Below are 23,432 nucleotides of genomic sequence, written 5' to 3' on the forward strand. Positions count from 1 at the left end.
AGATCCTCATAAGAAGGAATGAACATGCAACCATTTTACCAAGCCATTACAATGTAAACATGACAAATAATGACATTTTAGACGGTTCCAAATGCTGTCGACAGCTCATTCGGCGTGCGCGAATGGCACTGCTGAAGCAGTCCTCCATGATTCATAAAGAGATTAGAGCCATTTTCAACAGGCAGCTTGCAGAGAAAATGATTAATCCGCTACGAAATAATTATTTCATATACACAGCGTCCAGCGCAGGATGCGTGGCATGTGGTGGAACAAAGCACGGCGTCCAGCTAGGAACACAGCATGTGAGATCGTCACAACGATGTGCGTGCATCAAAGTCATGCAAGTGTCACACAGCTTAAGTCAGTGGTTTCCACAAACCTACCCAACACCCAGTCCATGCAGGCATTGAAAACGCAGGAGCGGGAACACATCCCAGAGGACCACAAAATTTCATGTACATGAACTGATTAGTTAGTGGTGAACATTGATGCACCAGATCAAACCTGAGAGCAATTTTGTTTTGCCCAAAAAATATCCCACAGATGTCTATGTTCTGCCCTTTACATCAGCATCAGGAGGGGATGAGTCTGATTACAGAGACGAGGTCAATCGACTGACAGCGTGGTGTTCAGCTAACAACCTGCCACTGAACACCACAAAAACAAAAGAAATAATCCTGGACTTCAGGAAGAACAGGGCTGACCCAGCCCTGCTCTACATCCAAGGGGACTGAGTGGAAAGGGTCAGCTCCATCAGGTTCCTGGGAGTGCAGCTCTCTGACGGCCTCTCCTGGACTGCCAACACCACAGTGGTGGTGATGAAAGCCCAGCAGCCACTCCACTTCCTGAGGGTGCTCAGCAGGAGCAATCTGGGGGAGAAGCTGCTGGTGTTGTTTTACAGAGCTAGCATCAAGAGCATCCTGACGTACTGCATCACAGTGTGGTACGGGGTGTGCTCAGCAGCAGACAGGAGAGCGCTGCAGAGGGTGATCAAAACGGCCCAGGGGATCACTGGCTGCTCTCTGCCCAGCCTGGAAGACATTGCCGGCTCTCGCTACTTCAGCAGAGCTGCCAGCATCAGCAAAGACACATCCCACCCCAGCAACCACCTGTTTGATCTACTACCCTCCGGCCAACAGTAGAGGTCAATCAAAACTAGGACAAACAGACCCAGGGACAGCTTTCTCCCCAGAGCGATCACTGCAATGAACAATAACAAATCACTCTAATCTGCACTTTTCAAGGTCTTGTGCAATAGCCGTAACCATGTGCAGTATGATTCCACTTTTGTAAATAATTCTCGTTTTGCATTTTACTTTGGTCCATATTTTATTTAGTTGTACATATATTTAAATAATTTATTGTTAACATTCATTGTCTTTTATTTGGCTAACAATTACTCGCACCTCGGAAAAGCACCTTTTGGAGTTGCACTCAAATCTCGTTGCAATGCAAATTACAATGACAATAAAGGCGATTCTGATTCTGATCCTGATCAGCTAACAAGCAGAGTTAAGGTAGCAACTGCAGGCAGATTCATGACGTTCAGTACTTCTGCAAATACGATAAAAAATACACAACAGAAAAAAAACCCTGCAATTACATAATAGCTTGGACATATGGCTGTGGATGCTGCCAAAAGTCTTTGTTGTTAATGCAAATTAGTGATTGCTAGTTTCAAACACTGCTTTGAAGCATTGCAATTCCTATGAATCATCTCTGTTTGTAATATTTGTCAGGAGTCCAAATGAAAACAAACACATCGCATGCTGTGCTGCCACCTGGTGAACACTGGCACCTACTGGGCAGGTCAGAGAAGTGCATCTGTATCAAAACACTATGTTTAAAGGCTACAGTCAGAGAAGGGTCTGGTCACGCTCATGCATGTACATTTCTTCTATACGTATTATTTATTAGTATTTATTTTGTTTTTGGTCATTTTTGGCAAAAATGAAAAGGTTAAGGGCTAATACTTTTTAAAGTGGGAGAAAACATTTATTTGGCAGCAAAGTTTGTTGCACTTGTCTCATAACTGCTTATGTTATTGTATGAAGTGTAATCAAGTGTACTGTCGATAAAACCCAACCTTAATCATTTGGAAGCAGTGTCAGTCATCAGCTTTGGAAGTGGGCGGAGCCTGCAGTCTGGTCGTGAGGCGCTCTGCGTCTCTCTTTACTCCTGGAGGGATATGAGCACAGGAAATGCGTTAGGAGTAAACACCTGCTCCCCGGCAAGAACACACAAACCACATGCACGCTAAAGCACAGCGCGCCGTTCAAGTACGCAGACAAATGTTTGTCTGAACTCATTCGGCTGTTTGCTCGTCAGTCAGCACCGCAGCCCAATGCAAACAGTTTAGAGCGTCGCCACGGCAACGTTGTGCAGCGTACGCTGTAAGACTTAGCGCGTGTGTGTGTGTGTGTGTGTGTGTATGCTGTGTCATTGTTCAACATGGAATATGTAATCAGTAACCATATTTATCTCTGCTTTCTTACCTGTCGCTGTCCCAGGCGTGGAAGAAGCGCTGGTTCATCCTGCGCAGCGGCCGCATGAGCGGTGACCCCGATGTTCTCGAGTACTACAAGAACGACCACTCCAAGAAGCCCATCCGGGTGATTGACCTGCACTGCTGCGAGCAGGTGGACGCCGGCCTGACCTTTAAGAGGAAGGAGTTCCAGGACAGCTTCGTCTTTGACATCAAGACCACCGAGCGCACCTTTTACCTCGTGGCTGAGACGGAGGAGGAGATGAACAAGTGGGTTCGCTCCATCTGCCAGCTGTGTGGGTTCAACCAGTCAGATGACAATCACGGTAAGACACCCTGACCTCCTTCTAGTGCTTTTTCCTCTAGTTCAGTCCTTTTGCTAATTCAGCCAAAATTCCAAACTGTCTGGTCTGAAAAATATCTTTAATGGTCCAATGAAACCCAACTGTGAAGATGTTGCAGATGTTTCTATCCCTTTTTTTGCAGTCTGCTCCTCTCACGGTGCACATTTCTTTTTAAATTTCCTTTTATTGCTTTTAGTTGTCAGTTTAGCAGTCAGTGTTTTCACACTTCAGCGTTTTTAACACTATTACTTTCCCACAGTGCTTTCTGATTCTATTTGGATCAGCTTGCAGTTTTTAGAAGTGTTCAGCAGTAGAGCTCCAATCACATGATATCACTGGCAGCTGTGTTTTTTTTCCATCTTTGTTATTTCATAGAGTGCAATAGGAACATCTCTGACAAATAAATGGACGCAGTCACAGAGAATGTAATTGACTTTTCTCTTTATTTGTTAACGTAAGGGTCTGATTTATGCCTCGCCCATTCAGGATGATGGTGTTTTTGTTCTGGTTATGAGCCACATGGAACATAAGGAGTCAAAATTAAAGACTCCACTTAATTTTTGTTGCAGTTGTTAAGTGATATTTTGTGGATTAGAACAATTCTGTTTTCTCCAGGTCCACCGGTGGTGTTAAGTGACAGCGCGCATGGTGTTGCACAACATACTTGGGGAGATGATTGTCTTGTGGTTAAGGTGTTGGGCTTGAGACCAGAAGATCCTCGGTTCAAATCCCCGCCTGACTGGAAAATCACTAAGGGCCCTTGGGCAAGGTCTTTAATCCCCTATTGCTCCCGGTGTGTAGTGAGTGCCTTGTATGGCAGCACCCTAACATCGGGGTGAATGTGAGGCATAATTGTAAAGCGCTTTGAGTGTCTGATGCAGATGGAAAAGCGCTATATAAATGCAGTCCATTTACCATTTACCATACTTCACAAACACAACCAACAATTTGGACATTTTTTTTTATGGGTTAGAGATTGATTTCCCAGATAACAAAATAAAGTTCCCAAAATGTTATAAGAATGTTTGTCAAATGTCAGAATGTTAGAACGTTAGCTGTAAAGTTCTCAGAATGTTTCAGTGGAAAGTTTTTCTTTTGGTTCCCAGAATGTTTGATAGCAATGTTAGCACAAATGTTGAGAACGTGAGGCCAAACATTATGGGAATGTTTTTAAGGTCAGTTTCTTTTTGGTTCCCAGAACGGTTGACAATTACGCTAACACAAACATTTGGAAAACATTAGGCCTAACATTCTGGGAATGTTTTTAACGACAGTTTATTTTTGGTTCCAGAACAGTTGACAATTACACTAACACAAACATTTGGAGAACATTAGGCCTAACATTCTGGGAATGTTTTTAAGGACAGTTTCTTTTTGGTTCCCAGAACAGTTGACAATTGCGCTAACACAGACATTTGGAGAACGTTAGGCCTAACATTCTGGGAACGTTTTTAAAGACAGTTTCTTTTTGTTTCCCACAACGGTTGACAATTATGCTAGCACAAATTTTTTGAGAATGTTAGACCTAACATTCTGGGAACGTTTTTAAGAAAAGTTTCTTTTTTGGTTCCCAGATCATTTAGATAAAATCACCTACTTGTTCCACTTTTGCTTGTTATTGTGGTTAGTTGAAAGAGTTGGTGTTCATTGTAAATTAGTCCACAGAATTAGACAGTCATATGTAAATGGGCAAACTATTCTCTTCCACTTTATTTCATCCAACTGTTCCCAAAACATTCTGGGAAAGTTACCTAAAGTCATAGACTCGTCATTGAAAGAAATTTGGAGTAAGAAAGACAGCAAGACAACAATTAATAAATTTGTCAAATTTTCCTCAACTATAAACATGACTTGTCAATGTATAAAAGGAAGTAATAATGTTAGGAAAACATTTTGATAAACATAACATAATTATAACGTAAATATAACCAATATATAACATTACCAAAAGTTATGTTGTTAGCTGGGTTGCCCCTACTTGCCAAAATTAAACTCTTGTAATGTTACAAAAACAGCTGCTTGTCTAAAGGCATGACTGAATGTCCCCAAAAAACAGTGCTAATGAGACATAAAAATCATGGTACTACTTTTTCAGTCCAGTGGAAACAAGAACTACAACATTAAGGATAGTTCTAATTAGCCTATGTTCTTTGGGTTAGTGTATAATTTAATAGTCTTTCCAGATTGTTCCAACATGTTTTTTCTTATATTCTGTGAGACAGGTGTTTCAAAAATAAATACAACTTGTACTCTGGTGTGACTTATAGTCTGGAAAATGGAAAGGACTTAACTCAATGTAATTTATTTTTGCATCGTGAAATCACAGTGCAGATTGCCTTGAGGTGCGTCACAAAAGCAAGGTCCAATAACATCGGCTCCAGCTCTGGGCGACCATCCATTCTGGCAGCCGCAACAAACATAAAACGAGCAGCAAAAGCAACACAGGGTACAAGAAATTTGTTGGACACAATCAACACAAAACTATTGCAACTAATGGCAATAACAAGTAAAATTAGAATCAGGATTGAATTTATTGCCAAGTAAGTTCTCATATTCAAGGAATTTGATGTGGCATATGAAAACTGAAATGAGAAATAATAAAATTCAGTACGAGAAAAAAGTCAAACAAGTGAAAAAGAAAAAATAGAATGAATCAACACAACTAAATCCATGTCGGTTATAAAAAGGCAAACTGATGAGTCTTTAACATGGGTGTAAATGGGTCCACAGAATCAGACAGTCTTATCTCAATGGGAAACCTGTTCTACTAAAACGGCACACAATAACAAAACAAGCTACTTCTGATATCCTCTTTTTGACATACTAGGTGGTTCCCAGATGACGGTCAGTCCTCAGGTACTGAAACAATTATTTGAACAACAGGGGAAAAAAATAATAATCTTGAATTGTTTTCAAAATGGTTTGAGTCACTGTCGCACAAAAAAAGCCAAAAGCTATTTTCTGTTTTGAGATGAACTTGTTTTGACTGTAAATTGTTGCTTGGCAGCAATGAAATGGTTTGCACAGCACTAACCAATGGAAGAAAAGACTTTGTGTCCCTTTCTGCAAGAATCATTCCAAACAGAATTCAATCCCAGTTACTTGCTCCTCAGTGACCGGCGCAGTCTGGCTTCATGCTCAAGAAGGTCAACCACTGACTGCTTCCCCCCACCTGCCAGGAGTTGACTCAATTATGTTGCAAATATTTGCAGCTCATGCTGATTTTTGAAGTATTTGATACATGGACACAACAAGTGGTGTGCAGAGCAGGAGCAGACTCTCTGATTTCTTCCCAGTGAATTCTGGTGTTCATCAGGGATGTGTTCTGGCTACTGGTCTGTTCAGTGCTTTCATGGACAGGGTGGTTGGTAGAGTCCAGCAACTGAGGTGCCTTTGTCTGTAAGGAATGGATACCCGACCTTAGCTTTGTGGACAATGCTGTGATTTTTGCAGAATCATTGAATATCCTGATTGCAACACTTGAGAAGCAAAGTGAGGAGTCAGAATGTCTGGATTCGCCATTGGCCTGGATGACTTTCAATAACTTTCTCACCAGTGGCATTCATGTCTTCATTTGCCTTTGAGGACAGAGAGACATCTGGGAAGTTCTTAAGGAGTCATGGGGTCTCTGGATGCAGGTGTGTGTTGTTGGCAGTACCTTTGCAGGAGAACAAAGATCCAAGTCTTTAGGGTGTTGGTGCACTCAGTCTTACTGCACTGTGTGGTTGACAGACTAATCAGTAACCTCCGGTGATGACTGGATGTCTTTGCTATTTGTTCTCTTTGGAGGATCCTTGGCACATTTGGAATGACTTTGTGTCAAACAGACAGTTACTCAGGGAGATTCAGATGAAGTGTACCACTTGCGTTGTGAGGAAATATCAGCTTCAACATTTTGGTCATGTGACACATTTCTCTGAGCATGAACCAGAGCTCAGCTGCCTCAATCTTGAAGACCCCTGCAACTACTTGGAGATGACCTGGTTATCTAGATGGATGCCATACAGGACACAGCATGGTTCCTAGTGTGGAGGATATGACATGCAACACCAGTACATGTTCAGAGATCTGACTAGGCTCTACTCAGAACCTCTCAGACAGTGTGTGTGAGCTATGTGTTCTAGCAAATGGTATGTTTCATTAATGGGTTAGTAGCATAATGTTAGCATTGTGATATTACATTGGCATTTTGTATTATTGTTTCCCTGTTAGCCATTCTTGTTACTTGTTATCTTACTTTCACTTAGCTTTGGACAGCGTAATATGTAACTCCTGCGTCTCTGTTATGGATGCCAACATTGCGTACAAACAACCAGTCTAACAACACTGCCAGGTAAAGATATCTGCTGCTCTGCTTTATAACTATCTGTCGATCACTTTGTGTGTGTGTGTGTGTGTGTGTGTGTGTGTGTGTGTGTGTGTGTGTGTGTGTGTGTGTGTGTGTGTGTGTGTGTGTGTGTGTGTGTGTGTGTGTGTGTGTGTGTGTGTGTGTGTGAGAGACAGCCTGCTGTGTTTACACTGTTTCAGATAGACATACTGGGGGAGGGATGAGAATCAGCTGCCCTCGCAGGAGAGATCATATTACATAAGGAACTGATGGAATAAATCTGCTTTTTTTTCTTTTGTAATTGCCATGATTCATTTATCATTTTTGTCGTGGATATAAGGTAAAAACAATATTTAATTAAATGTAATACCTCAAAAGGAGGACCATCTGCATTTCGCAAGAACTTGATGTTATGAGTGATTTTAATCAGTCTTTGACCTGAAAGTCATAAGTTCCAGATACGATTGATTAAACATCTGTCATTAACTGGGCACAAGACAAACAACTGGCAAACAAAATATTTACAGATTTTGACAATATGTGTAATGATTCATAGTTTTTATTTTTTTTTTACTGAGATGATCTGTTGATGATGAGGCGTGAAAAGCAAGAGAAATGAAAGAATGAAATATGGCAATTAATAGGAATAAGCCTGGGTGAAATTTAGCAGAGCAGAGGTACGAGAGCACTCTAGACTGAAGATCGATGATCGATTTTGTGATCATATCATCTGATTTGAGGCCTCATGTTCTGGAGACTCGGGTGGAGAGAGGGGCAGAGCTTCAACTGATCACCATCTGGTGGTGAGTTGGATCAGAGGGTGGGGGAGGACTTTGGACAGACCTGGTAAGCCCAAGGATAAGTATCCATGTATAGAATACTTAGGTGATTGAAGGTATATTCACATATTGAAGGGTTGGTGTTCTTCCCAACAGGGGTCACTGTGGTTCCATCCCAGTGCTGTTCATTTGTATACCTTTGATCGTTTGTTGTCTGGCTGGTTGTACACTCAACAAAAATATAAACGCAACACTTTTGGTTTTGCTCCCATTTTGTATGAGATGAACTCAAAGATCTAAAACTTTTTCCACATACACAATATCACCATTTCCCTCAAATATTGTTCACAAACCAGACTAAATCTGTGATAGTGAGCACTTCTCCTTTGCTGAGATAATCCATCCCACCTCACAGGTGTGCCATATCAAGATGCTGATTAGACACCATGATTAGTGCACAGGTGTGCCTTAGACTGCCCACAATAAAAGGCCACTCTGAAAGGTGCAGTTTTATCACACAGCACAATGCCACAGATGTCGCAAGATTTGAGGGAGCGTGCAATTGGCATGCTGACAGCAGGAATGTCAACCAGAGCTGTTGCTCGTGTATTGAATGTTCATGTCTCTACCATAAGCCGTCTCCAAAGGCGTTTCAGAGAATTTGGCAGTACATCCAACCAGCCTCACAACCGCAGACCACGTGTAACCACACCAGCCCAGGACCTCCACATCCAGCATGTTCACCTCCAAGATCGCCTGAGACCAGCCACTCGGACAGCTGCTGAAACAATCGGTTTGCATAACCAAAGAATTTCTGCACAAACTGTCAGAAACCGTCTCAGGGAAGCTCATCTGCATGCTCGTCGTCCTCATCGGGGTCTCGACCTGGCTCCAGTTTGTCATCGTAACCGACTTGAGTGGGCAAATGCTCACATTTGCTGGCGTTTGGCATGTTGGAGAGGTGTTCTCTTCACGGATGATGCGAAGGAGATGTGTTGCACTGCATGAGGCAAATGGTGGTCACACCAGATACTGACTGGTATCCCCCCCCCAATAAAACAAAACTGCACCTTTCAGAGTGGCCTTTTATTGTGGACAGTCTAAGGCACACCTGTGCACTAATCATGGTGTCTAATCAGCATCTTGGTATGGCACACCTGTGAGGTGGGATGGATTATCTCAGCAAAGGAGAAGTGCTCACTATCACAGATTTCGACTGGTTTGTGAACAATATTTGAGGGAAATGGTGATATTGTGTATGTGGAAAAAGTTTTAGATCTTTGAGTTCATCTCATACAAAATGGGAGCAAAACCAAAAGTGTTGCGTTTATATTTTTGTTGAGTATAATTCTAGGCTTATTGAGCTGTTATCTGTTGGGAGAATCCTGTTGGTGTCTGGACATCATTTGAATATGTTTCATTAATTCAGACTGAACTGGAGTTGCCCAGAATGTTTCAACAAGTGTCTTTGATCCATCAGGACTGTTTGCTGAAGCTATAATTAGCTTGAGAATTATATTGCTTCCATTTCAGCGTAAGACATTCTGGCCTTAGGAATGTCTGGAGAGTCAGTTCTTTGTTAAATAAATGGTAAATGGACTGCATTTATATAGCGCTTTTCCATCTGCTTCAGATGCTCAAAGTGCTTTACAAATATGCCTCACATTCACCCATTCACACAGACACACACACAGATGTGAGGGTGCTGCCATTCAAGGCGCTCACTACACACCAGGAGCAATTGGGGATTAAGGACCTTGCCCAAGGGCCATTAGTGATTTTCCAGTCTGGCTGGGTTTTTGAACTGAGGAACCTCTGGTCCAACGCTTAACCACTAGACCATCACCTCCCTGTTAAAAGTGTAAAATTAAAGCAACTTTTGAATCTGTAAAGATATGTCTGTGGCCATATTTGCTACATTTTGCTGACATTTCATCTCCATCCAAGGGAAAAAAATTGTGAAGAAGTTGAACATGTGCATGGAAGGAAAAACAAAACAGTCCAGCGAGTACATGAGTCTTGAGCTGCAGGGAATAGGAAAGTGATTGTGTCATAGACTTACAAATTTTATCATCTGTTCCCCTGCTGTTGTTGGTGTTGAACAGGGAGTTTAATGGGGACTTTAGTTGTGTCCAGCAGTCAGTCTGTTTGAGGCCATGTGCACTGACCTTCACCTGGAGGAAGAGGAGTTAATAGTGTTTATGTTGTCGCCTTAAAACATATTTTGATCGTGTTTAATCCTGACTGTGGTGTGTTGCATCTTGCGTGGAAGAATGTGCTTCGCATGCCCCATCAGGATTTGTTGATACACACATGCAGTGAGTGTGGAGTGATGATGAATGTGGTGAACGAGGACTTCATCAAGCCATTATTTTCAGTATTAATTATTCTCTTGATTATTGCTTCAATTAATCATTAGTTGCTTGGGCCATAAACTTTCAGAAAATAGTGCAAAATGATGCATAAAGATATTCAGTTTGCTGTCAGGGAGGAGGAAAGAAACCAAGGAATATTCACATTTCAGAAACTGAAATTTGGACATTAAAAAACATTCAAAAAATACTGATAAAAATACATGTCAATTTATCTATTTGTTGTTGGCATTTGGTTCTCTATTGTGAGCACTAAAGCCACAACAATTAATCAAGTATCCTATACTTATAGTTTGTGTTGTGTGGATGTTTGTCACCACTCAACTGATTCATTCGCTTCCAAAGTCTGTTAGTGGATGATTTATTATCATGGCCTTCTGGACTGGGTATTTTTGAGTTGACGTTTTGTGCCACTGTCAGTGCTTCATCTTTGCCACTATAATTTGTTGGTCTTGCGGGTGTTTACTTGAGAGTTCAGTTCAGTTCAGTTGGCTGCAACATTGTGTCTGAATCCATCATGAATCATTGCTTTAAGGGACTCACCTTGGTCACGTCGTCAGCCAGAGTCTGAAAATACACTTAAAACATATGAGTTAATAAATAAAATGACTTCTTTTCTTTGTGTTCATCTGTGGTTTATCTGTGTTTTGCAGGGCTCTCCCCAAAAATTTAGAACAGAGTGGGTTTGGATGCGATCACTGGAGGATTTTTTTTTTTTTATTCTTCAAATGGAGGAGAAGCTGTAGTACTTTGCCATTTTTAAATACCAATAGAAGCCATTTCCTGCAACTTCATAGGCAGAAGAGACTAGGTAAAACCCTCATGGGAAAAAAAAAATTAAATTGAGAAAAAAAAAAGTAAAATAAAGAATAATTAAAAATAAATAAACTTCAATGTATCAATCTCACTTATTTGTTATTGCATTTCAATTAAAATGTAAAATTAATTTAAATCAATCAATCAATCTACATTTATTTATAGAGCGCTTTACAGCACCGACTGGTGTCCAAAGTGCTTAACGTTAAAAACACAAATTCACAAAAATAAAACACATATAGAATAAAATTTTGAAACAGCACATAAAAAACAGAACATGTCACCTCCCCACTAAGTGTTAAAAGCCATTTTAAATAAATAAGTCTTTAACTTAGATTTAAAAAGTGTTAGGTCAGGAATAGTACGTAACTCAAGAGGTAGCTCGTTCCACAGTCTGGGGCCAGCTACCGCGATAGCATGATCACCCCAGCGTTTATATCTTGGCCTGAACATCTAAGTAAAGCTGGCCAGACGCCCTTAATGTCCTACTGTAGGTGCGCAAAGTTAAAATTTCAGACAAGTAGGGAGGTGTAAGGCCATAAATAGCTTTAACAACAAACATTACAATTTTTTAATCAGTTTTAAAATGAACTGGAAGCCAGTGGAGTGAGTACAGGACGGGTGTAATATGCTCACGTCTAAAAGTGTTTGTTAAAAGACGAACAGCAGCATTCTGCACCAACTGGAGACGTGCAAGAGACGATTGATTAATGCCAGAATAAAGTGCATTATGGGGGGATACCAGTCAGTATCTGGTGTGACCACCATTTTCCTCCTTCGCATAGAGTTGATCAGGTTGTCAATTGTGGCCTGTGGAATGTTGGTCCACTCCTCTTCAATGGCTGTGCGAAGTTGCTGGATATTGGCAGGAACTGGTACACGCTGTTGTATACGCCGGTCCAGAGCATCCCAAACATGCTCAATGGGTGACATGTCCGGTGAGTATGCCGGCCATGCAAGAACTGGGACATTTTCAGCTTCCAAGAATTGCGTACAGATCCTTGCAACATGGGGCCGTGAATTATCCTGCTGCAACATGAGGTGATGTTCTTGGATGTATGGCACAACAATGGGCCTCAGGATCTCGTCACAGTATCTCTGTGCATTCAAAATGCCATCAATAAAATGCACCTGTATTCTTCATCCATAACAGACGCCTGCCCATACCATAACCCCACTGCCACCATGGGCCACTCGATCCACAACATTGACATCAGAAAACCGCTCACCCACACGACGCCACACACGCTGTCTGCCATCTGCCCTGGACAGTGTGAACCGGGATTCATCCGTGAAGAGAACACCTCTCCAACGTGCCAAACGCCAGCAAATGTGAGCATTTGCCCACTCAAGTCGTTACGACGACGAACTGGAGTCAGGTCGAGACCCCGATGAAGACGACGAGCATGCAGATGAGCTTCCCTGAGACGGTTTCTGACAGTTTGTGCAGAAATTCTTTGGTTATGCAAACCGATTGTTTCAGCAGCTGTCCGAGTGGCTGGTCTCAGACGATCTTGGAGGTGAACATGCTGGATGTGGAGGTCCTGGGCTGGTGTGGTTACACATGGTCTGCGGTTGTGAGGCTGGTTGGATGTACTGCCAAATTCTCTGAAACGCCTTTGGAGACGGCTTATGGTAGAGAAATGAACATTCAATACACGAGCAACAGCTCTGGTTGACATTCCTGCTGTCAGCATGCCAATTGCACGCTCCCTCAAATCTTGCGACATCTGTGGCATTGTGCTGTGTGATAAAACTGCACCTTTCAGAGTGGCCTTTTATTGTGGGCAGTCTAAGGCACACCTGTGCACTAATCATGGTGTCTAATCAGCATCTTGATATGGCACACCTGTGAGGTGGAATGGATTATCTCAGCAAAGGAGAAGTGCTCACTATCACAGCTTTAGACTGGTTTGTGAAGAATATTTGAGGGAAATGGTGATATTGTGTATGTGGAAAAAGTTTTAGATCTTTGAGTTCATCTCATACAAAATGGGAGCAGAACCAAAAGTGTTGTGTTTATATTTTTGTTGAGTGTAGTTTGATTTGGGCCTATTTTACCAGAATTATGACCCTTGATTAACAAATCTAGATTCTGTCAGTTTCATGAGTGAGTGCCTGCATTCTGAAATCAACTCCTCTCACACTTTTAGGAGGAATTTTGGGAATCTTAGTAGAATTCTTTGGTATAGGTTGGTAATATGCATATTGTAATATTGTACAAGATAGACACATTTTGACAGAGTTATGGCCCGTGATTAACAAAACTAGACACTGCCAGTTTCATGAGTTGGTGCCTGCATTCTGAAATTAGCTATCATGTACCTTGAAATGTTTTCATAATATAGCAGCACTTGTACCAAAAGAGCATTTGCCAGTGGGGGACATTGTGCTCTCAGAATACTCTTGTTGTATTTGAAAGGCATAAACAAACTGAACTGTGTGAAATACCGAGGGGCTGAATACTTTTTCAAGGCGCTGCATGTCTGGAGTAAGTAGAATTCAAAAACTAAGTGATTATGCAAGAAGGAGACAAGTGAGGGAAGCCATCAACACCCAGACAAGTCCAAAGAAGGGACAGCCTTCTGTGCTTTGTGACTGGAGAGACTATGCAGCTTTATGGTTGACTGGCATGCAGGATTTTCTTCAAAACTTGAGATTTCAGTTTTAGTTTGCTAGAAGGCACATGGGAGACTTGGATTTGATCAAAAATTGCACCATGTACAGATTCCTCAGTTTCAACCACAGAAGCTTATAACTTAAAAATCACACCAAAAAGGAGTGTGTCCACTTGATTGTGGTCCTGTGAGTTGGTGCACGCATACGGTGTGTGAGAACACACTCCTGTCCCTTCCAGTTGTGTTGTTGTTCTCATGCCATCTGGTCGCTGTTGAACGTTAATGATTGCACACATGGTTGATCGTGTGTAACGTACAATATGCCCAGGTGTGGAATTAAAAACAGTTGGAGTTTGTCATGATGCTCCCTTCACGAGAGGATCTCCCTGTTCCGCGCTCAGCAATTAGCAGTGTGTTGTTGTGACGGAAAATGTGTGTGTTTGTGTGTGTGTGTGTGTGCCGTGACAGCTGCGTTAATGAAGGCGATCCCTTCAGTATAAACAGGCTGTTTATGTCTCCGTGAGCCTGTTTTCATCACAGACGTCAGTTACTTTTTCTGAGAAGCTTTTAACAGACACTTGGCGCCGGCTGCGCCCGTCCAGATTCATTCACCACACTGTTCTGGGGAAGTGGAGAATCCGAAGTAGATCTTCATATTTTTAGCACCTCGTTCGTGTCTGCGACTATTCTGTGATAAACCGCGTGGCGTCTTTCAGGCAGTATGATGATTTTCAGCATTGTCTGTGCCTCTTTGGTTTGAATTCACATTGACAACCAAATTTAACACCTTCAAGTGTAACAACGTAGGCGAGAAAATGTTTCTAAAGCTCCTTCCTCCTATAAGGTTAAGTATTTATAGCTTCAACAGCTATTTGATTTTCATGTATCTACCCCAAGGCCGCAGCTGCTTGATTTACTGGTTCCCTATTACACCGTTAGCGCCGTCTGTGGAAAAGCACAAATTTCTTCCAAGGACCAGTTGAGTTGGATAATAAAAGTACTGGAGTTGTAGTATTCCGAGCTTACGTAAAGACCTGAATGTGACCCTCTGCTGCTGTGAAGCTGATGGACCAACCAGGCGGGCGTGTCTGTTGCGCTACGTTCTGCTCTTACTCTGAAACACACACCAGTCAGTGCACACAGTGCTACCTGAGAGAGCCAAACTTGCTCAAGAAGTTTTCCAGTTCAGTGCCTTTCCCAGGAAAAAAGTTGTTGACTTAATGCACATCCAGCCTTCTCTTTTCCTGAGAAGAACCACTGCCTTCTCCCTCGTGTCATATCGGGTTGTTGTCGGTGTTGCAATGGAAATGAAACGTCATCTTTTCAAAGTGTTTTCATCAACACAGGCTTATTGTGGCGGCTATAACCAGTGTTTTTGAGAAATGCTTTATGCAGCTGGAAAACAAATGAGATGGGCTAAAGAAACAAAAACAAATAGAAGAAAAAACCCAACGCTGAGTGCGTTTCTCTGTGTATGATCCAGCACTGAGTGTTGAGGACCCCAGTATCTGGGCAAGGCCAAGGGCCCGTTTCACCCGGCTGCAGCAGATAGATGGTTGTTTTAGAGATGTGGGAATGGACTGGTTGTCTTGCCATCCAGAACCTGGAGTGGTTCCTCTGTGTTGTGGATGAGGCACCAGCACATGCTCTCAGACTTGACTTGACTTGAGGCAAGTTTTTGTCCTGCTCATGTGTTTTGTACAGATCAAAGTTAGTATGTACAATATGGAGGGGAAAAAACTTACAAAAAAAAAAAAAAATCATATCAGTCTATATCAATAAGAAATGATGATCAATTTGACACTTTGCTGCTTTCACTGCACAGCTTTGACTCTGAGCACAGTGTGAAAAAATAAACGGTCGGACTTTTAATCACAGAAATGACTCCGGTCCCACATGCGAGGGGTTTAATGGAAATACATTGTGATTGGATGGGGATGGGACATTTTATCCGATATGAGTGAAAAATCCATTGTACAAAATCTGTTATATACAGTGTTTATTACATGGAAAACAATACAAAGACTTTGGGACTTTTTTGTCAGGTAACTGCGAATATCCGGTGTATACAATCATGGTTTATGTGAGTTTTACTGTACATGGGACTGAACAATAAATTTACCTCTGAAAACTTTTGACGATGATGTCGGCTTCCATCCCACACAGCTGACTATTTTCCCAAATTTTTCTTATTTTCGGATCTGAATGGAATCTGTCCATCTTGAAGTCCTTGCTGTGTCTATTTGTGCCTTCAAATGCACAACAACCCGGCATTTTCAGCAAATAAATAAACAAAATAGCTGGATTTACTTGCAGATAGATTAACAGCAAACGCTATTTTGAACCCAAGATGGCGCCATGAGTCACGTGACCGATATTTTTTGACTCGTCATATCACCACTCTCTATCTAGGCACACTAGTAACAGGAAGACAGAGGACAGGAAGGAGAGGAACAGTAGTAGCCTGAAATGGATCTGCCAATGTCTGACACTAAACATTGACAGACCTGGGGGCATGGGGGAGACCCCCCCTCCCCCTTCATGGACTAAAAAATGAAAATCCCTGCCGAATGCTGTTTCTGAATCCTCTATTCAGCATCAACTGACTCAGCTGGATACATTTAAACCAGACTATGACCAAGACCAAACCAAGGTGCAGCAAAGGTGTTCACCTTTTTAGCCACAGATATTTCAAATGTTCTCTGTTACTTATCATCATAATATCATGGCATCACATTCAAGATTGTATAATGCAAGTTCAAATGAATAAAAAACAGTTTTAAAGTTTCTTTTCTCTGTGGTGTATTTTGTGGTAAAATATGCATCAAAACGCAGGAAATGGCACCTTAAATTTTAAAAAAATTCTGTGGGAGAATCCCCCCCCCACTTAGTCACAACTTACTTATTTGCAAATTCCCCCCCCCCCCCTTAAAAAAAATCCTGGATCTGCCCCTGCTAAATAGGAGTGTTGTTTGTGACGGATTCAGACATTTTATTTAAATATACAGAGGGGTGGGCATTCCGGTGAATGTAGAATTTCATGCAGAACGCCCAAATATAGTATATCTTGATGTAAACCATAGCAATGTTGTATTTCAAGTTGGTGAATATTAAATTTATTAAGAAAAATCCCTCTTGCAGTCAGATAATGAAAACGCAGGACTTTTCTGAACTACAACCCCAATTCGAATGAAGTTGGGACGTTGTGTAAAATGTAAATAAAAACAGAATACAATAATTTGCAAATCCTCTTCAACCTATATCCAACTGAATACACCACAAAGACAAGTTATTTAATGTACAAACAGATAGACGTTTTTGTTTTTGTGCAAATATTTGCTCATTTGGAAATGGATGCCTGCAACATGTTTCAAAAAAGTTGGGACAGGGGCAACAAAAGACTTCCAAAGTTGATGAATGCTCAAAGAACACCTAATTGGAAACAGCTGAGTGTCATAATTGGGTATAAAAGGAGCATCCCCAAAAGGCTCAGCCACTCACAAGCAAAGATGGGGTGAGGATCACCACTTTGTGAACAACTGCGTGAAAAAATAGTCCAACAGTTTAAAAACAATGTTTCTCAACATTCAGTTGTAAGGAATTTAGGGATTCCATCATCTACAGTCCATAATATAATCAGAAGATTCAGAGAATCTGGAGAACTTACCGGGACCATTATGAAGCTCAAAATACGACAACGGACTGTTTAACAACTGAAGTCGTACATCAAGCAAGAATGGGAAAGAATTCCACCTACAAAGCTTCAGCAATTAGTGTCCTCAGTTCCCAAACGCTTATTGAGTGTTGTTAGAAGGAAACATGATGTAACACAGTGGTAAACATACCACTGTCCCAGCTTTTTTGAAACATGTTGCAGGCATCCATTTCAAAATAAGCAAATATGTGCACAAAAACAAAAACGTCTATCTGTTTGTACATTAAATAACTTGTCTTTGTGGTGTATTCAGTTGGATATAGGTTGAAGATGATTTGCAAATCATTGTATTCTGTTTTTATTTACATTTTACACAATGTCCAAACTTCATTGGAATTGGGGTTGTATATCTGGAGTTGGTAGCTGGGCGCTGGACTCTGACCGCCCACTGCTCTTAGTGGTTGAATTGTGACAAATAAAGGAAATTATTATTAATATTACAAACAGCAATATAAAATTAACATGAATAAAATATTTGAAAATAATATAAAACTGGAATCTCATATGTTGTCAGCATAAACTCCTTCGTGGTATGATCACCCACAAGCATCAAGAGAAGAAAAATATAGAACTCACATTGTTCTCAAAGGCATATAGCTGCTTTGTAAAGACGTGTTGGTTACAAAATGTTATTAAAATGATAGCAGTGTTATGTCAGGTGCAAATATTTTACGTTATAAATCAACATTTCTTTGGAGGTTTGCTGGAATGATGATAAAGACAGTTGGCAATGATATTTCAATTACAGTATAATTTTTGTCAGCTATAATTACAACACATTCTCCTCAGAAATCACGAGATACAAAAAAGGATGTAGTTTTTCTTGTCAGCTGAAATAATAGTGCATAAAATTGAAAAGTGGTCACACATTTCCCACTTTTTCATGTCTTTTAGATACACAAACTGTGACTAAAATATATGCACAGAGCTGCTGTTTTGTAATGAAGATGCAAGTGAGTTTTTTGAGAATCAGTTCTCCGCTTTTTGAAATTTCTGGTTCACTTTAATGAGGAAATGTGCAGGCTGTTCTAAACAGATAGACTGACATTCTGAGATACTGTTTGCTTTTTGTGTTGGAAATAAATGACTGTTAAAGAACAGTGTCTTCTCATGTTTATTTTTAGGGCTCTCCGTGTCCTTCATCGTCTGTGTTCAGATGGTGTCATTCTGAAAAACAGGCTTGGCTATCAGAACTAGCACTTTTGTTTCTTTGAGCTTTTGAATTTCATGACATTTTGTCAAAATGAAAATGCTCCTGTGTTTTTGATTCAAAACTTCAATGTTTGAATTTCCATTAAGCGCAAGCCTACGGAGCATTAGCTAAGCTAGGCTAAGCACCAAGGTTTGGCAATGATACTGGTAGTCTGAGTGATTCCTCTTGGTTGTACACATAATAAAAAGTGTTTCTATTTTGCAGTGTTTCATATTGTTAAACACCTCTTTTGCAACTTTGCTCATTTCAAACAGTGATTTTCGAGTAAAAGCCTGTCTGTGTCATTAGGTGGGTGTCCATCAACATCCAGATTTTGTCATTTGAAATGATGAATTGAAAATATGCTTAATGAAAACTCGCATGACAGTAGTTTTTTATGGGATTTGAAAAAGCCTTATTAGTATGGTTCAATTTTCAGAAAAGAAGCTTGTATAAAGTGCCCAAGGCATTTTCTGTTAAAAGCAGACAACTGACTGATTCCTATGCATTTTGACCTGCCAAGTTCAGATAATTGCTGTTGGCATGCTGTATCTTTACTCCTTCACCCCTAATTTGCTTAAACCAAAATGGCCGCTCATTTCATGAAGCTTTTCAAAAGTCTGCTTGTGTTTGCATTAGAAGAGAAAATAAAACTTCTATTTCTATGAATTTTGACATGCTGAGTTCAGTTATTGTTGTTGACAAGCTCTGTCTTTACTCCTTCACCCCTAATTTGCATAAAAGAAAATGGCCACCCGCTTCATCAAATTTGTCAGAAGTGTGGTGCAGTTTGCTTTGGATGAAAAATTACAACCTGCTGAATTTAAATATTGTTGTTGGAAAGCTGTATCCCTACTCCTTCACCCCATAATTAGCAACTCCACAAATATATCAGGGAACAATGCAGTTTGACTGACAATGTATATGCTGTGGGTGCTGCTGCTACTGTTGAGTCAATGTGGCACCATGTGCCTGGCCACTGGCCAGTGAGGCCTGTGCTCTGGTGTCGAAAGCATTAACCCTCTGGTGTTGAAGCTGTATATACAACCCCATTTCCAATGAAGTTGGGATGTTGTGTAAAATGTATTTTGGTTGTTGTAAAATGTTCTTGGATATGTTAAAGAAGGAACAAGCAATGAACACAGTCGTCCAACAGTTGGGAGTGTCCTGGTACACAACGCCTAGTATACTGGGACACCACCCGCAGAATTCAAACCCTTGTGGCCAAATACCAAGAGAGAGATCACTTGGATTTCCTCCGTCATATTGCCCACAATTTACAGCTATAACAATGTCCTAAAAAAATAATATTTTGCATATTTGAAAAAGACTCACTGATACAACAACTCTTTACATGCCAAATTATCAAATAATAATGTCAACAACAACAACAATGATTTGTAAATCCTCTTCAACCTATATTCAATTGAATACACCACAAAGACAAGATATGTAATGTTCAAATTGATAAACTTCTTTGTTTTTGTGCAAATATTTGCTCATTTTGAAATGGATGGCTGCAACTAGTACGACTTCAGTTGTTCAACAGTCCGGGGTCTCTGTTGTTGTCTAGTCTAGTACCCGCACTCTTTTACTACGAAGCCACACTGTTGTAACACGTGCATAATGTGGCTTGGCATCGTCTTGCTGAAATAAGCAGGAACGTCCCTGAAAAAGACGTTGCTTGTATGGAAGAATGTGTTGTTCCAAAACCTGGATGTACCTTTCAGCATTGATGGTGCCATCACAGATGTGTAAGATGCCCATGCCATGGGCACTAACACACTCCCATACCATCACAGATGCTGGCTTTTGAACTTTGCGCTGGTAGCAATCTGGATGGTCGTAGAGAAGCTAGAATCTTCGACTGGACTGGGTTGCTTGACGCGAGGACGTTTCGCTTCAAATTGCAGAAGCTTCCTCAGCTAAAATTCTTGCTCTGGTAGTCTGACTTCTGTCTTGACTCTTGTAGAGAAGAATAAACAGAAGCCACAAAAGCTGGAGTTTTAAACCTAACCAAACCCCATCTACCGAGAGGCAGACTGCTATAGGCTAGTGACTAAACAATAGCTCTAATTAGCAGCTATTGTGCTCTTGTTAGCACCCTCCTAATGACAGGGCAGCTGTCCCTCCTAATGATGGGACGACACCTCTCCTGATGGCTCCCTTGACGACTCTCCTGATGACGTGAATGACTCATTACCATGAACAAAATTGAAACTGCTTTGACCTGATTACCCCATTGTAAAAAGGGGACAAAGTGTGTCTCAGACCCCCTCTCCGGTTAAGGCTGGGTTTTAACTGTTTCACATAGAATGCCTCCTTGACCCCTCTCTCAAACCATTTCTTCTCTCTGGCTAACATTTTAACTTCCTTGTCCTCAAATGTATGGTTAGTGTCTTTAAGGTGGAGATGAACTGCAGACAGAGGTCCACTGGCGCCATCTCTGCGGTGCTGGTATAGCCTTTTGTGTAAAGGTTGCTTAGTCTCACCTATGTAGTGTTCGTTACAGTTTTCCTGACATTTGATAGAATACACTACATTGCTCTGTTTGTAACTAGGGTTCCTGTCCTTAGGGTGAACTAATTTCTGTCTCAAGGTGTTAACCGGTTTAAAATAAACTGGGATTTTGTGCTGTCTGAAGATCCTCTGTAGTTTTTCCCCTACTCCTGCTAAATAAGGGAGAGACACTCCTCTCCCAACCCAGTCCAGTCGAAGATTCTAGCTTCTCTACTATGGAAACCACCTGGACAACTGAGAGCCTACACAGAAACATTGCGACCAATCTGGATGGTCTTTTTCCTCTTTTGTCTGGAGGACATGATGTCCCTGATTTCTAAAAACAATTTGAATTGTGGAAACCCCGGACTGTTGAACAACTGAAGTAGTACATCAAGCAAGAATGGGAAAGAATTCCACCTACAAAGCTTCAACAATTAATGTCCTCAGTTCCCAAACGCTTATTGAGTGTTGTTAGAAGGAAAGGTGATGTAACACAGTGGTAAACATACCACTATCCCAGCTTTTTTTAAATGTGTTGCAGGCATCCATTTCAAAATGAGCAAATATTTGCACAAAAACAAGAAAGTTTATCAGTTTGAACATTAAATATCTTGTCTTTGTGGTGTATTCAAATGAATATGAGGATTTGCAATCACTGTATTCTGTTTTTATTTACATTTCACACAACATCCCAACTTCATTGGAATTGGGGTTGTATTATCTGCTGTACTGAGCCATTTATATAGGTTTTCACGTAGTATCATTATATTGTTCAGCATTTGTGATGGAAAAATTACACAAGAGTCATTCCATCAAGGAATAAATATAATGATATTGTGATTTTTAAATCCACAGGAGACCTTTTTCAACAGGCCAGTATAAGTAAGATTGACAAATACATACATTTGTAGGCCTGATTGTGCAGCAAAGGCATGGGAAAAAATTGCTTTTGTTATCAGTTTCTTTTGTGGAACAAGCTTCTACAAAGTATGAAAACAGAAGGTGGCCATGTTGTTTCATGCATATTAGGGATGAAGGAGAGGAGATACAGCTTGCAAATAAGAAACTATGAACTCAGCAGTTCAAATAACATAAAGATAAGAGTTTTCATTGCCTTTCTTGAGCAAAAACAAGCAAACTTTGGGAAAACGTGAAAAACCGAGCGGCCGTTTTGTTTTATATAAATTAGGCAATGAAGGAGTAGAGATACAGCATGCTAACAGTATTTGAATTCTGCAGGTCAAAATACATAAGAATATAACTTTTATTTCTATTTCTAATGCAAATACAAGTAAACTTTTGGAAATTTGATGAAGTGGGTGGCCATTTTGTTTTATGCAAATTAGAAGATGAAAGAGTAAAGGCCCCCTGACACTTGCACAACTTTGATGCACGCACTATGTTGTTCAGGAGAGTAACCTCATTGTTAACGGGTGTAGACTGAACGTGAGAGGGGTGCTGATGAGTGCAATTGCGCAGAGAATTTTGAAATGTTCAAAAAAAATCTTTCACACATAAATGTCGTGCAACAGACGTGAAGTGGTCATGAATGTTGCGCGATCTACTCGCCAACACTACGTGCAGCTTGTGAAGTCGAGTAAAGAAGAAGTGAATAGTGTGAGTGGTTGCATCAGTGCACCGCATCACAGCACAGCTCGTCTGAACGGTTATAATGAGATGTTAAATCTACCATAAACATACTTTTACAGCTGCACACAAGAATGGAAGAGCATGCAACTGTTTTACCAAGTCATTGTAATATAAACATGACAAAAAATTACTTTTTTAGACAGCTCCAAATGCTCTCTCCACCTCGTTCAGCACACACATGAGAAAAGCAGCAGCAGGAGCGCTCCTCTGTGATTCTGGAAGTGTTTAGAGGCATTTTCAACTGCTAACTCAGACAGAAAATGATTAATCCGCTACAAAATAATTATTTTATATACGCAGCATCCAGCACACTACGTGTGGCAGCTAGTGGAACAAAGCATGGCCAGCTGGGAGCACAGCCAGTGGGATCGCCACAACGATGTGCATGCATCATAGTCGTGCAAGTGTCAGAGCACCTTAAAGATACAGCATGCCAACAGCAATTTTTGAACTCAGCAGGTAAAAATACATCAGCATGTTAACAGAAAATGCCTTGGCTAGTCTACCTATCTGAAAATAGAACCTAACTATTATTTCGCAAAACGACAATAGAGACGCATTTTCCCTTATTACAAGTCACGTGACATAAAGAAAGGGAAACTTGACATTAAAGCTAGAGGGCCACCCAAATT

General features: G+C 40.9%; 1 protein-coding gene across 1 annotated transcript in view; it reads left to right on the forward strand.

Moving 5' to 3' along the window:
- The window catches only part of gab2 (GRB2-associated binding protein 2), a 211,015-nt gene that overhangs the window by 85,803 nt on the left and 101,780 nt on the right, over positions 1–23,432 (forward strand). Inside the window, exon 2 of the mRNA XM_034168473.1 lies at positions 2,511–2,811. Within this exon, the coding sequence (XP_034024364.1) occupies positions 2,511–2,811 (301 nt within the window). The remainder of the gene's footprint in view (positions 1–2,510; positions 2,812–23,432) is intronic.

Source organism: Thalassophryne amazonica, chromosome 4, assembly GCF_902500255.1.
Source record: "Thalassophryne amazonica chromosome 4, fThaAma1.1, whole genome shotgun sequence".
Classification (NCBI taxonomy): Eukaryota; Metazoa; Chordata; class Actinopteri; order Batrachoidiformes; family Batrachoididae; genus Thalassophryne; species Thalassophryne amazonica.